This window comes from Anomaloglossus baeobatrachus (genome assembly GCF_048569485.1).
Source record: "Anomaloglossus baeobatrachus isolate aAnoBae1 chromosome 5 unlocalized genomic scaffold, aAnoBae1.hap1 SUPER_5_unloc_30, whole genome shotgun sequence".
NCBI lineage: Eukaryota > Metazoa > Chordata > Amphibia > Anura > Aromobatidae > Anomaloglossus > Anomaloglossus baeobatrachus.
In genome coordinates, this window is record NW_027441807.1 from 514,649 (window position 1) to 530,639 (window position 15,991).

Consider the following 15,991-nt stretch of genomic DNA (forward strand, 5'->3'; position numbering starts at 1 on the left):
AGCTGCAGCACACATCGGGTTAATTAACCCGATGTGTGCTGCAGGAGAGCAAGGAGCCAGCGCTAAGCGCGGCTCCCTGCTCTCTGCACATGTAGCTACGTTATGATCGCTGCTGCGTCGCTGTGTTTGACAGCTAAGCAGCGATCATAACAGCGACTTACAAGGTCGCTGTTACGTCACCGAAAATGGTGACGTAACAGCGACGTCGTTGTCGCTGTCGTTTAGTGTGACACCAGCTCTATTCTGTGTGATACTGTCTGCTGAGCCGTGTATATAATCCTCTCCTATGTGATACTGTCTGCTGAGCTGTGTATCTAATCCTCTCCTGTGTGATACTGTTTGCTGAGCCGTGTATCTAATCTTGTCCTGTGTGGTACCGTCTGCTGAGCTGTGTATCTAATCCTCTCCTGTGTGATACTGCCTGCTGAGCCGTGTATCTAATCCTCTCCTGTGTAATACTGTCTCCTGAGCTGTAGGAAAAAGAAAAAAATCCAGCACTCGTGTCCAGGAAATGTAATAAAATTTGCTTCTTTTATTTATTCAATTTTCATGGTAAAATTGGATCATATCCACAAGGTATAAAAAATCCCCATAAAGACGGGATGGGATAACAGAGGAGTACGCGTTTCGAGCTACATGCTCTTAATCTCAATCCACATTGAATGAACAACCACATGGGGATTTAAAGGAAAAAAAAAAAAAAAAAGTCAGAACCAAACAAAATAGCAGCAGATAAAAACAGAGCAGAATAACTAAGTACATTGTATGAATAGCAACCCCATATACATATAGAGAAGGGACGATCTGCAGTAAAAATATGCAAAGTGACAAAACACATGTATCAAATATATTATAGACGTACAAGTGCATCCTTATATATTTTATATTATAAATCTTTATCGACATTGTACATATAAGGAATATATAAATAAAATCCTTTGTATAGAAAAAAAAAAAAAAAATCATCATTTCATTTTATCAAAACCGTGTACCAATTTCAATGCATTAATATATATTTCTTAATTCATCTCTTAAATTCATGCCTTGAGGGGCTCTAGTCTCCATCAAGAAAATCCATTTTGCCTCCTTCTTGCGCATGATTTTTGTGATATCACCCCCTCTATATGGTAACACAATTTTCTCAATAGCATTCACACGGCAGCTGTTTGTGCAGCCACCGTGAACAGAGATAAAGTGTTGTGAAGCACCTGAAGGGCTTCTGCTACTTCTGTTACAAGCATCATATAGGTGTTCTGAAATCCTTTTCCTAAGGCTACGGCCAGTGCTTCCAATATACTGAATATTGCATGCATCGCATGTAATGAGATACACGACATGAGTTGTACTACAGTTTATAAAAGAATTGATATTATATTCTTTTTTCGTTACACTAGATACAATTTTTTTCGTGTTAGGCATATATTTGCACAAGCCGCATACCTTCTGTCCACACCTATATGAGCCCGTAACAGATAGCCAATTATACACACCACCTCTATTACGATTTGTATGGTCACTGGGAGAGATCATAGAGGCAATAGTGTTGTTACGTTTAGAGACAAATTTTATTCCCTCCTCAAGAATATTTTTAACGGTATCATCCGTACTGAGTATAGGGAGATATTTCTTAATGATGTTGACAATAGAATAAAAATCCGTACTATATTTAGTGGAAAATACAATTGATGGCTGTTTGTGTGTGAGGTCCATTTGTTTGTTCAATAGATACTGATCTCTGGTTTTAGAATCTGCACGTACTTTAGCTTTGGAAATAGTCGCATCAGAGAAACCCCGACAGAGAAACCTTTCCCTAATGATCCTACATTCTTTCACATATGCTTCCTCTGGTGAGCAGCACCTCCTCGCCCGTATGAACTCTCCTGTGGGAATGTTATCCACTACATGTTTTGGATGACAGCTATTAGCGTGGAGCAGGGAATTCCCTGCTGTCGGCTTCCTAAATAAACTGCAAGTTACACCCTCATTCCCAGGTTTAGATGAAAAAATAACATCCAAAAATGTAATATGTTCTTTATGATGTTCATATGTAAACCCAAGATTGTAGGGGTTGTTATTTAGATATGTCATGAAATCTACAATCTCCTCTCCTTCCCCTTTCCACACAATGATCACGTCATCAATATAACGGAGGAATATTGCAATATTATGTGAAAATGGGTTGTCCACAGAAAAAATATTTCCCTCCTCCCACCAAGACAAATAAATATTTGCTAGGGAGGGGGAAAATTTCGCACCCATAGCACAGCCTTGAGTCTGGACATAGTAACTACCCATGAAGGTGAAAAAATTGTTTTTTAATAAAAACCAAGTCACATCCAAAATAAAATTTTGAAGATCAGATGAGTAGCCACTATGTCCAGACATGTGATGTTTCAAGGCCATGAGGGCTAATTCATGGGGTATGGAAGTGTACAAGCTGGTAATGTCACAGGTTAGCCAGCTGTATCCTTCTTTCCATGAAAAATTAGAAAAAATACTCAGGATATGTTTAGTATCTCTTACATAGCTTGGTGAGATTTGTGCCAATGATTGTAAACGTAAATCCAACCATTCTGATAGATGCTCAGTCATAGAACCAATTCCTGATATAATAGGTCTGAATTCTGGAGGAAAGCGATTTTTATGCGTTTTCGGCAAAGCGTGGAACAACGGAATAATAGATGTTGATGGATTTAAATATTCACTCTGCTTTGTCGAAATTACCCCAAGTTGCACACCCTCCTCCAGAATTCTAGATAAACATTTTTTTACCTCATCAATGGGATTATTATAAATTTTTTTATAAATGGAATTTTCTCTAAGCATTTTGTTTAGTTCCATTTCATAGAGTCCAATATCCAAAACTACAACAGAACCGCCTTTATCAGATCTTTTAATAACAATACTGTTGTTATCCTGTAACTGGGATAAGGCGGTCTGTTCATGTATGCTCAAATTATGATTAATATTTTTTTTACTTTTTTTCAGTTTAATTAATTCAGATTCTACAACATTTTGGAAATCTTCCATACTCGTGGTTTTAGATTGAGTAGGATAGTAGTTTGGATTAGGAACTCTATTTGAAAACCGTGTATCACAATGATTTTGAGATTCTGAGCCTAGATCAGAAAGGTCACATAATACAATCAAAGACATTTGCTCAGAAAAGGTGGTAGGAAAAAATTCACAAGCTGTATTAGTTTCATCGGGGCATACAGGTTCAATATCATTACAGAAAAAATGTTTCTTAATGGTTAAACGTCTGATGAATTTATTAACATCTAAAAGGGTTTCAAAGACGTTGAACCTCGTAGTTGGGACGAAATTCAAACCTCTTTGCAAAACACTTATTTGATCTTCATTTAAGATATTAGCTGACATATTTAATACCGTAAGGTCATTATGGCCCCCTAATAATTCCCTCTCCGGGTTCGGTGAAAGAAAATGTCCTTTTCTATTGTGGTGTTTCCGTCCGGCCCGTCTGTAATGTTGTTTTTCTTTTTTGTTTTTTTTGGGAATTTTTCCTGGGTGTTTTTTGACAGATTCATCTGGGCAGTCCGTGTATTCAATACAGAAGATCCCTCAGAATCTGTAGTGTCAATGTTGTTGTCAGAGGAATCCATTTCCGTAGAGGAAAAACTTACTCTTTTTCTGATAATTGATCTGGGTGTCTGTCTGTATTGTCTCCGATTCTGGGGCCAATCATATACTTGGTTGTTTTCGTAGTCAAAAACATCTCTTTTGAACTTTTTTTCCTTCATAAGAGTACTAGAATCTTCCAATTTAGTTAAATTATTGCTGATTTTTTCTTTGAGGATAGAAAATTGTGAATTACTGGAATAGGTTTTTAATTCAACCTCAATCTCTTTGACTTTTGATTCCGTCTCATTTAATTTCAACAGTTCTCTCTCTGTAATCAGCTTAATAAGTTTGAGGGAGCATTCAGAGAGGACAGTGTCCCATTCCTTCAGAAAATCAGTATCAAACTCAGTGGTAGGTCGTTTTTTTATCCTCAGACCTCTGGGGATCATTTTCTGATCCAAGTAAGCGGATAAGGTTTTAAAATCCCACCATGTTTTCAGCCGAGATGTCATATGCTTCTCCAATTGATGCATTAAAGTATTCAGATCATTCTGATCTTGTGAGGTTGTATCCCCAGCTTTATGTAGAAAAATATTTGCTGCTCTGTTAAGTCTTGTCTGACAATTAACATTGAAAAAATCATCGGTATTCGTAGAAATATTAGGATTAGGGGTCTCCATATTCAAATAAATAAAGATCCGTTGGTGTGATCCAATAAACACACTGCCTGCTGAGCCGTGTATCTAATCCTCTCCTGTGTAATACTGTCTCCTGAGCTGTGTATCTAATCATCTAATCCTATCCTGTGTGATAAGTGTTCGGTGAGTCATGTATCTAATCCTGTCCTGTGTGGAACCGTCTGCTGAGCTGTGTATTTAATCCTATCCCGTGTGATACTGTCTCCTGAGCTGAGTATCTAACCCTATCCTGTGTGATACTGTCTGCTGAGCTGTGTATCTAATCCTATCCTGTGTGATACTGTCTGAGTATGTATCTAATCCTATCCTGTGTGATACTGTCTGCTGAGCTGTGTATCTAATCCTCTCCTGTGTGATACTGCCTCCTGAGCTGAGTATATAATCCGCTCCTGTGTGATACTGTCTGCTGAGCTGTGTATCTAATCTTATCCTGTGTGATACTGTCTGCTGAGGTGTGTATCTAATCCTATCCTGTGTGATACGTGTTCGGTGAGACGTGTATCTAATCCTGTCCTGTGTGGGATTGTCTGCTGAGCTGTGTATTTAATCCTATCCTGTGTGATACTGTCTGCTGAGCTGTGTATCTAATCCTCTCCTGTGTGATACTGCCTCCTGAGCTGAGTATCTAATCCGCTCCTGTGTGATACTGTCTGCTGAGCTGTGTATCTAATCCTCTCCAGTGTGATACCGTCTGCTGAGCTGTGTATCTAATCATATCCTGTGTGTTACTGCCTGCTGAGCCATGTATCTAATCCTCTCCTGTGTAACACTGTCTCCTGAGCTGTGTATCTAATCCTATCCTGTGTGATACGTGTTCGGTGAGCCGTGTATCTAATCCTGTCCTGTGTGGAACAGTCTGCTGAGCTGTGTATTTAATGCTTTCCTGTGTGATACTGTTTGCTGAGCTGTGTATCTAATCATTTCCTGTGTGATACTGCCTCCTGAGCTGAGTAGCTAATCCTCTCCTATGTAATACTGTATGGTGAGCTGTGTATCTAATCCTCTCCTGTGTGATACGTGTTTGGTGCGTCGTGTATCTAATCTTATCCTGTGTGATACTGTCTGCTGAGGTGTGTATCTAATCCTCTCCTGTGTGATACTGCCTCCTGAGCTGAGTATCTAATCCTCTCCTGTGTAATACTGTCTGCTGAGCTGTGTATCTAATCCTGTCCTGCGTGGAACTGTCTGCTGAGCTGTGTATCTAATCCTATCCTGTGTGGTACGTGTTCGGTGAGCAGTGTATCTAATCCTGTCCTGTGTGGAACCGTCTGATGAGCTGTGTATTTAATCCTCTCCTGTGTGATACTGTCTGCTGAGGTGTGTATCTAATCCTCTCCTGTGTGATACTGCCTCCTGAGCTGAGTATCTAATCCTATCCTGTGTGATACTGCCTCCTGAGCTGAGTATCTAATCCTATCCTGTGTGATACTGCCTCCTGAGCTGAGTATCTAATCCTCTCCTGTGTTATACTGTCTGCTGAGCTGTGTATCTAATCCTCTCCTGTGTAATACTGTCTCCTGAGCTGTGTATCTAATCCTATCCTGTGTGATACTGTCTGCTGAGCTGTGTATCTAATCCTCTCCTGTGTTATACTGTCTGCTGAGCTGTGTATCTAATCCTCTCCTGTGTAATACTGTCTCCTGAGCTGTGTATCTAATCCGCTCCTGTGTGATACTGTCTGCTGAGCTGTGTATCTAATCCTCTCCTGTGTGATACTGCCTCCTGAGCTGAGTATCTAATCCTATCCTGTGTGATACTCCTGCTGACCTTGGTGACACTTTAGACATTTCTTGTCACCAACAAAATGGCTGTGCACTGTGATCTAAACTTCATTCTGTGTTATCCTTTGGAAACCCTCAGATTGGGAGGGGGAGGTGACATCACACACAGGAGAGCAGACTCCGCCCACTTTACTGCAGCTGTAATCCAGGCTATTTCTACAGTTTCAGATTTCAGCAGCTGCTTCCTCTAGTGTTTCAGAGTGGAAAATATCAAATTTTTTATTTTTTTATTTTGCTCAATTAAAAACAAATAATATTTGAGCAAAACATTAATACTTTACATTTTTAAGTTATTATTTTTTTTTTTTTTTTGGACGACACCTTCCCGTTAAGATTTTACTGAACTGCTTAAGAAGGATGCCGCAGAGCTGGGGTCGTAGAGCTCACTCTTTCACGATCTGTTATCGCTGAGGGTTGTGGGATCTCACAACCTGGAAGTTTCTTTGGGAGGACATTAGGGACACTTCCAAAAGTTTTGGTACTGGATTATATTTAGAAAATTCACTAATCCGCGGGTCTCCACTGTTTTAGTAAATAATAAAGGCAGCAACAGATTTGTGATAAGCACTATTTAAGGGGAAATCCATCAAACACATTGTGCAAGAACTATTGTGTAAAAGTCACACATTTTGTGCATCACACACCTTAACTGTTCAAACATTTAGTGAGTTTTGACATTTTTAGTCTGAAATGTAAGAGAAGTTTAATGAAAGAGGGTGGAGCCTGAAACGGTCAGACAGATTCACAATGATTTCTGCACTTTTATGTTATACGATTTTGATTGTATTGTAATTTTTTACTCTTACTATTTGTTAACCAATTACCATATTTTTCGGACTTTAAGATACACCCTCCCCCCCAAAATAAATTGTGTAGAAAAGGGGGGGGGGGTCTTAGGGAAAGGGGGGGTGCGTCATAGTCCTGATGTGACTGTGACTGGAGGGGTGGCGGTGGAGGAGTGGGTCACAGGAGGCAGAAACCAGGGCTAACAGTGTGCCCGCTAATAACAAAAGTGAATATTCACTGCTCCCCTCACTTATAATCCAGTCTACCTCAACGCACTGAAGCCAGCATCGAGAGATGAGCGGGATTATGAGCATGGGGAGTAGTGAATATTCATTCATTAATAGCAGGCACACATGATCACCCAGTCACCAGCTAACTGCTGCAGCTCGGTGATCACGTGTTTTTTTATTAGAGAATGAATATTCACTGCTCCACACGCCCATAATCCTAGGTGTGGGGGACCAGTGAATATTCCGGCAGCCGACGTCCACGTGTACCTGTAGGTGCATGGCAGTTACGTCATGCAATGTGCCGCTTATACACTGAAGTCACTTGCCAGCATCAAAGACAACACCGCACACTGGGGGAGCAGAGGGATGGTGAGTATAATCAGTTGTTTTTTTATGTCTGCAGCGTGATGAGAAACATATATGTGATGCCCTGGACAACCAGGGGTCACAGGTTAGTAGACACCACACACACACACCCCCACACTAGGAAGTTAACATCCGTCAATCAATACCTGATTGCCTCCCTCAGTGTTAGACAGGCACACCGGGTGGGCGGAGTCAGGCGGAAAGACACACCCACCGAGAAGTCTGCTGGCCTGAGGCAGGGAAGCAGCTCAGTCCAGTCGTGGACAGTAGTCTGAGTAGTGCAGTGTGAAGTTCAGAGTTGGACAGTAAGGGGTAGAGTCCAGTTGTGGACAGTGAGGAGTACAGTTGGCACAGTTGAGTGGAGAGCAGAGTGTGACACACAGCGCTGCAAGGGGCCTGGGTCGGAGCCTAGGACCCTCACACAGTCAGGCAGGCAGACAGCAGGGGCCGCCTGCAGGAGACCGGGAACACGACCGGTGGAACCGTAGGACCGGAACCGAGTTGGAGCCCGCCGGACCCGAACCGGGGAGCCAGCAGTCTACCGGAGCACCAGGAAGGGTACTCAGACCCTGACTAGGCCGTAGGCCACCATATAGTCGAATTTACTGATTGAGGTCTGGACCTCACGGGGTCCTTTCCCAACCAAAGACCTGATTGAAGGCAACAGCCCAACCCGACTGGATAGCAGCCACCGCCAGAGGCCATAAATCCAAGGGCCAGCGCCTGCGGGCAAAGGAGCTCCCACGACATATCCGCCGGGGAGCGGACCACCCGTGCTTAGGCACCGTGGTCCACTAACGTTAGGTGCAGGAGAAAGGGGACCCTGTCACACCGTCCAGTGCTGCAGCCGGCTGTGGGCCGCCCGTTCTACATCTTGTTTGGTTTACCAGAGACCCTGAGGGACTAAATCGTGAGTACCGCATCACACCGCAGCACTGTGCCCCGCACCATATCTCCCCGCAACCGGGCCCCGGGACCCACCGCCCCTACCCACGGAGGGGTTAACACCAAAGCTGCGCCCCGACACCGCTCCCGGAAGCCCGCCACCTTCACTGCAGCGGTGGTGCCCAGCATCACTACAACCCGTGGGTAGCGTCACGAAAACCACCCCAACACCAACATACCAAGATGAGAGCCATATATACCAGGATGGGGATCATGTATACTATTATGGGACAAAGATGGGGAACATATCTGCCCGGATGAGGGACATATACACCAGGAAGAGAGAAACATTACTGAAAGGGGCCTAAATGGGGGACATTAGTACAGAATCAGGGGGGGGAAATTACCCCTATAAGGCTGCTTTCACATATCCGGTTTTTCCTGTGCGGCACAATTCGGCGCTTTGCAGAAAAAACGCAACCGTTTTTTTTTTACCGCCGGTTGCGTTTATTTCGCATAGACTTACATTAGCGCCGTATTGTGCCGCATGGCCTTGCGTTCCGTCCAGTTTTTGACGGATGCGGCATATTTAGCCGATGCGGTGGCTGGATGGAACGTTGCCTGGCACGGTTTTTTGTCCGGCGAAAAAAACCGCATCGCGCCGCATCCGGCCGATGCGTCGCGATTTCCAATGCATGCCTATGGACGCCAGATAAAGCGTCCTGCGGCAAAAATCACATCCGTTTTTTTGCACTACGCATGCTCAGTAGCCAGCCGCAACCGGCAAAAACCAGACGGACCGCATGTAAAAACGTATGCAAAGTATGCGTTTTTTTCGCCGCATCCGTTGCATAGGTTTTAGAACCGGATTGGCCGGCTCTGCTAAAACCGGATGTGTGAAAGCAGCCTTACCATGTCAGCAGCAGGTTCCCCCTCACAACAGTGCGTCATGACTACATATTTTGTTTCAATTTTTTTTTCTATCTTCCTCCTCTAAAACATAGGTGCGTCTTATGGTCATAATAATACGGTAAGTTTAAAAAGAAAATGGTGTTTTCCCTGACCAATTCTTACTTGAGCAATTGATTTTAGGATAAAACCCTTTGACTCACGGTATAACATGAATCCTTCTCCCATGTGACTCATCTGACAACAAGACCTGATTAATGATAAAAACATTTGCCAAATTCTGAATGCAAGAATGTCTCCTCTACTGTGTGGGTTTTCTCATGGTCAACAAGAATTGTTTTTCCAAATTAAACATTTCAAATGTTCACAACATGAAAAAGGTTCCTTCCCTGTGCAGCTTCTTCAGATGTTTAACGAGATTTGATTTTGTAAAATAACATTTTCCACACTCTGAACATAAAAATGGCTTCTCCTCTGTATGATATCTTTGATGACTAACAAGATTTGATTTCCGAGTAAAACAATTCCCACATTCTAAACATGAAAATGGCTTTTCCCCTGTATGAGATCTTTGATGACTAACAAGATCTGATTTCTGTATAAAACATTTCCCACATTCCAAGCATGAAAATGGCTTCTCCTCTGTATGATATCTTTGATGACTAACAAGATGTGATTTCCGAGTAAAACAATTCCCACATTCTGAACATGAAAATGGCCTCTCCCCTGTATGAGATCTTTGATGATTAACAAGATCTGATTTCTGTATAAAACATTTCCCACATTCCAAGCATGAAAATGTCCTCTCCCCTGTGTGAGATCTTTGATGCCTAACAAGTTCTGATTTCCCAGTAAAACATTTCTCACATTCCAGGCATGAAAATGGCTTCTCCCCTGTATGAGATCTTTGATGCAAAACAAGATGTGATTTCCGAATAAAACATTTCCCACATTCCAGGCATGAAAATGGCTTCTCCCCTGTATGAGATCTTTGATGCAAAACAAGATGTGATTTCCGAATAAAACATTTCCCACATTCCAAGCATGAAAATGGCCTCTCCCCTGTGTGAGATCTTTGATGGCTAACAAGTTCTGATTTCCAAGTAAAACATTTCCCACATTCCAGGCATGAAAATGGCTTGTCCCCTGTATGAGATCTTTGATGCAAAACAAGAGCAGTTTTCTGAATAAAACATTTCCCACATTCCATGCATGAAAATGGCTTCTCCCCTGTATGAGATCTTTGATGCCTAACAAGAGCTGTTTTCTGAATAAAACATTTCCCACACTCTGAACATGAAAATGGCTTCTCTCCTGTGTGAATTTTCTGATGTCTAAGAAAGTTTGATTTCCGAATAAAACATTTCCCACACTCTGAACATGAAAATGGCTTCTCTCCTGTGGAAGCCGTTTCATGTTCCACATCCCTTCTGTAACTTTTATTTTGCTTACAATTCTGTTGTACTTGCTCGTCATATGTATCACGTGTGATACCTTCATCATGTGTTATAAATTCTGAAGATATTAGATTTCCATCTGAATTCCCAATACAGTCATCTGCTAAAAATAAAAAACACAATGTTATTATTTTTTTAATATTATCTTGAAAGTATATTTATTTTTTTAAACCATAACATCAGAAATTAAATTAGGAAAAAAATGTATTCTGAATCTGTTGTCCAATTTCGACATCTAAAGGCCGCTTTACACACAACGATATTGCTAGCGATCTCGTTAGCGATGTGACACGCCCAGATCGCTGCTACGATTTGCCGAGATCGCTCATAGGTCGTTTTGTAGCGGTCACACGTACCCATCTCACAAACGACGCAACATCGTTCAGCAATATATTGTTTGACCAAGGAGGTCGTGTGGACACCGTCACACAGCATTCCTCCCAAAGATTCAGGCAACGACAGAAGCGTATAATTGTCCATAGCATACACCCTGGCGTGTGATTGGCAGGAGTATGATGGAAACACAGATTAAAACAGACAGGAAACACAAATTAAGACAGACGAGACAAATAGCAAACTCACAGAAATAAATAGGCAGCAACAAAAAGACAACAAGGGTTAACACCACAACAGTTCACAGTAATAATGCACAACAACCAATCGTAAGTCACAACACCTCACCAGACCAGTATAGGTAACCTAAATGACTGGAGAAAAGAAGGAGATACGGAAAAGAACATGTGTGAAAAATTCCATTTTATTCATAAAAATATCATATATAATAAAATCACAACAATATGTGGTCAAAAGGACAAGGATTGGACAGGAGGTGGGGGAAGGTGGGTTGGGGAGGGGGGGGGGAAGCTTGAGGATGTGGGAGCAATCCTCCTTCGAAAAAGCAACGCTGCGAAACAGCTGTCAGGAGGCTGTTTCCTGCCCCTCGGAACCAACCACCAGGTATACTTATTTATGTTGCCCCTCCATTGTTCCGCCTTCCCTTGGCTGCATGGTGAATTGGATTGGGACTAATAATCGCACAGTAACCCTGTGCCTGGTATTGCCTTAAATTCTCCCTTGGTTCTGTGCAGCACCAGTATTAACTCTTACATGTCTGTGGTGTACATAATGGGAGATTACAGGTGTGCTGCCTCAGCCGGTGATTATTTTTGCATGTACACTTTAGTAGCCCCCCTCTGGTTCAGCTCCTTTGCCACAATTATAATTGAGAAAACCTTTCCATATCTTCAGGCCCCTTGATTGCGCGGTGCACCTGGCTCAGACTTGCTGTGCATGTATATATATATATATATACACATTTCTTTATGTGCAAATTGAGGAGTCACTTGGTCCTCGCCTGTGGCCTCGCGCAGTCACTTTGCCTTATTTCCACTGTGGTTTCACATTTTCCAGATGGGCTTACTACATGCATGTATGCCCACTTGCTGATTGGTTGCATATCTCATGTGGTTCTCATGACACATATCCTTCATTTTCTCTCTTGGCCCCAATTCACCACCAGCTCCTTACTATAGGTTGGCCCTACAATTGATGGCAACTCAGTCACTTAATTCTTCACCCTGGTTGCTTCTGAGAGGCAGGTTGCTCCCACATCCTCAAGCCTCCCCCCCCCTCCCCAACCCACCTTCCCCCACCTCCTGTCCGATCCTTGTCCTTTTGACCACATATTGTTGTGATTTTATTATATATGATATTTTTATGAATAAAATGGAATTTTTCACACATGTTCTTTGCCGTATCTCCTTCTTTTCTCCAGTCATTTATGCTTTATGGAGTAGGCCATTCCTTATGGGACACTACTGAGTGGTCCCATAAGTTAATACTTTATTATGGCCAATTTCTTGCTAACAGTATAGGTAACCTATAGCTGGCATTAATGGAATAGCCCAGCCAGCTTATACAGGAGGGGAGAGAATGATACTGGCTTCCCGCAGCATTTGGTCAAATACACTAACTAGCAACCCAGCAGAGGTTAACTCTTGCTAGCCTGCCTAAATCTGTGGTTTGATGCCTGTGTCTCCCTGCGCTGCTCACAGACATAAGAGACGTTAGCAGACAGAGTGTAGTTTCCACAGATCCTGACACCGCCTTGACAGTTGAATAACCTGCAAACATCTCTGTGACATTGGTCCACAACATAAACAATTTTAAAAGAGATTTTTTTTCCAAGACGAAAATAAAATAAAGACAAATGTTGAAAATTTAACGGGGATGTCCAGGACTGTAACGTTGATGGCCTATTCTTAGGCTTTATAACGAAAGCATGTAGCAGGGTCTTGCTGTCTGTGCAGATAGACATTTGGGCTCCAATTCATCAAGACCGGCTATGTACACTGAAAATGACATTAGGGACTGGAGTACGATTTCTGGCATAGGGAACGCCGCAATTGTTACGAATTAGAGAACCGGTGGCATCACACCCTTGTTCTGGCCAAGCTCTGCCCATTTTGACATTTGACACACACACACACACACACACACACACACACACACACACACACACACACACCAGCCTGTCTCCTCTTCTGCTTGAAACTCCTGCAATTGAGACATTTGGTCACATGACGTGTTGTCAATAAGGTCCTTAAACAGTCCTATAATTGGCATATAAACACTAAGGCCACTAGGAAAATGGGAGCCCTCTGAAATTGCCCAGTTTACTCTCCCTTTCCCCTAATGCCAGTCCTGCATGCCAGCCTATGTCCTGTTCAGTTCATTTAGACTCCTGCAAATAAAAGACCTTTGGTTACATCATGCCACATGACTTTGAAGTCATTGTGACGCCCTGACAAAATCAGGTTGTCACAGAGGACTGCATCCATCTTCCAGGTGCAGGACTCCCTCCTCCTTGGCCTTCCAACACAAAACCCCACACACAGGTATCCAACACCAGCCATCAAACCCTAGTCACCCCCCAAGACAATAGGGACACACCAGTGGGTGGGGCCAGGCAGATGGTGACGCCCACCTAGGGGTTCTGAGGTGTCAGGGGAGGGAAACACACAGAACAGTGCTAGACAGTTGAAGTGAGAGGATTGTGAAGTGGTGCTCAGGGGTTGGAGCCCCGGACTACTTAACCTGACTAGGTTAGGTGGCAAACGGCAGAGCTGGGCCACAGGCGATGGAGATCCGGTCGAGGGAGACCTTAAGTGGACCGGGGCAGGGTTGTAGCCCGCCGGTGCCGACAGCGGGAATCTGGTCCGGAGGCTGTGCACAGTCGGGGTCCCTGGACCCTGGAGCGAGGACAGCTTCAAGCACCTTTCTAATTAACCAGCAGGGGACAAGATTCCAAGTCTTGTCCCACCGACTGCCCAGATAGAGCGAGACGGAAGCCCAACGAGGGGGATAGGGCGTCTGCAAGTTCCTGTTAAGATCCCACGGTTCAGTTCTCGCGGGCCACAGCTCCCACAGAAAAGACACCGGGAGTGGACTTCCCCGTTTCATGCGGACTAGTCAACACACAAGACACAAACCAAAAGTGCAGGAGGAAGGTCCCCTGTTCTGTCAACCAGTGTGCGGGACCCAAGCACACCCCTCCGGAGGCTACCGGTTATCGTCAGTTGGTTTACTATCTGGACTTTATTCAAACAGTGAGTACACTGGTATCATCCGGTCCAACCCCGCAGACTGTGCCCCATCACTCCATCCCACCAACACCTGGGCCCCGGGACAACACCTCCCATACCCGTGGAGGGGATAACATCCTGCTGCCCCGCTCCATCAGACCCGAGCACCCCCATACCAAGGCAGCGGCGGTGTCACAAACAATCACCGCAACCCACGGGTGGCATCACTGACAAACCTCCCCTATATAATAACTACCCCCTTTTCACTTGCGGGTGACGGACGGCTGCGCCCGGGTCTGGCTGCCACTAGAGCCACATCAACCGCCCGGATCCGAGCGTCTCGAGTGCCCCACCTCCTGCTGAAGGTCAATTCCCCGCCCGCAACAGCATCAAAGGTCCTTAAGCAATCAACCTTAGATTACAACTGATGGGGTCCCTAAGAGACTGGGGTTTCTAAGAAATAGTGCAGTTTGACTCCTCTTGATGCTGGCCCTGACTGTAACTAGGTCATATTTTCAGGGAAACAGGGCATTCATGAACCATCTGCAGGTCTTTGAGTTGCCTTCATAACAACATAGAGAAGGCACTAGAAACAAACAGCAGAAGAAGCAGAAGCAAAGAAAATACAACTGAAAAAACAGAGCAGAAAGTCTAAAAATGTAAACACAAAATTAGTACAGAAAGTACATGAGTAGATATCTCTTACTGGATAGAGCTGGAGGAATCACATCCTGAGGAACATCGGGATCTTCTTGTTTACAGTCCTGTGGGAGAAGAGGACGGGGACATCTCTCTGGTGTTGTCCTCTTACTGGATAGAACTGGAGGAGACACATACAGGGACTGAATTAATTCCTTACATACAGATAATTATAGGCCGTGTGTATTTAGTCCTGTCTATTACCTGGTGATGTGAGGGGCTGGGGAACCTCCATCATGACGTCCGTGTACAGATCTTTGTGTCCTTCTAAATACTCCCACTCCTCCATGGAGAAATAGACGCTGACGTCCTGACACCTTATAGGAACCTGACACATACAATGATACCGTCACCCCCGATCCCTTCATAGCGTTACTGTATAATGTCCCAGCATTCACAGCAGTGTCACCTCTCCAGTCAGCAGCTCAATCATCTTGTAGGTGAGTTCTAGGATCTTCTGGTCATTGATGTCCTCATGTATCGGGGGGTGAGGTGGAGACCCCGTGATTGGGCTCAGGGGTCTTCCCCATCCCTCAGACACAGGGGCCTGACAGCGCTCACTAGAGGTCTTCTTCACTACTGTGTAATCCTGGTTATGGAGAGACACAGTAATAAATCTCACTCCAGACATTTCCAGAGTCCTCACCTCTCCAGTTCTGTCCATCTGTTATTCCCATAGATAAGAATGATGTAATGTGACGTCATCAGAATCTCTCACCTCTCCAGTAAGCCGGAAGAGGATCTCTAGGGTGAGGTGTAATATCCTCTCCGCCATCTTGTCCCTATCCATATCCATCCTTGATAGGTCAATCAGGAGAATTCTCTTATATAGAAGATCTCCACTGAGAGGATCCGATATTGTAGGGACCTGAATGGGGAGAAGATGACGATGTGACATCATGAAGAATCCTGTATAGTAACATAATTACTGGAGACTTTATATCCGATCACTGGCCGCTGAAATAACGCTAACATGTATGACATGAAGGAGAAGACAAGTCCTGGTCTGGTCCT

The 15,991-nt window shown here is 43.8% G+C and overlaps 1 protein-coding gene across 1 annotated transcript; it reads right to left on the reverse strand.

Moving 5' to 3' along the window:
• Positions 1-3,518: 3,518 nt before the first annotated feature.
• On the reverse strand, positions 3,519-15,562 carry LOC142259213 (uncharacterized). The gene is made up of 4 exons (XM_075331703.1): positions 15,387-15,562; positions 15,182-15,305; positions 14,985-15,098; positions 3,519-10,797 (listed from the first exon to the last, which is right to left on the reverse strand). Exons 1-4 carry the CDS (start codon positions 15,408-15,410, stop codon positions 9,602-9,604), a joined length of 1,458 nt encoding a protein of 485 aa, XP_075187818.1. The 5' UTR covers positions 15,411-15,562; the 3' UTR covers positions 3,519-9,601.
• Between the last annotated feature and the right edge of the window lie 429 nt (positions 15,563-15,991).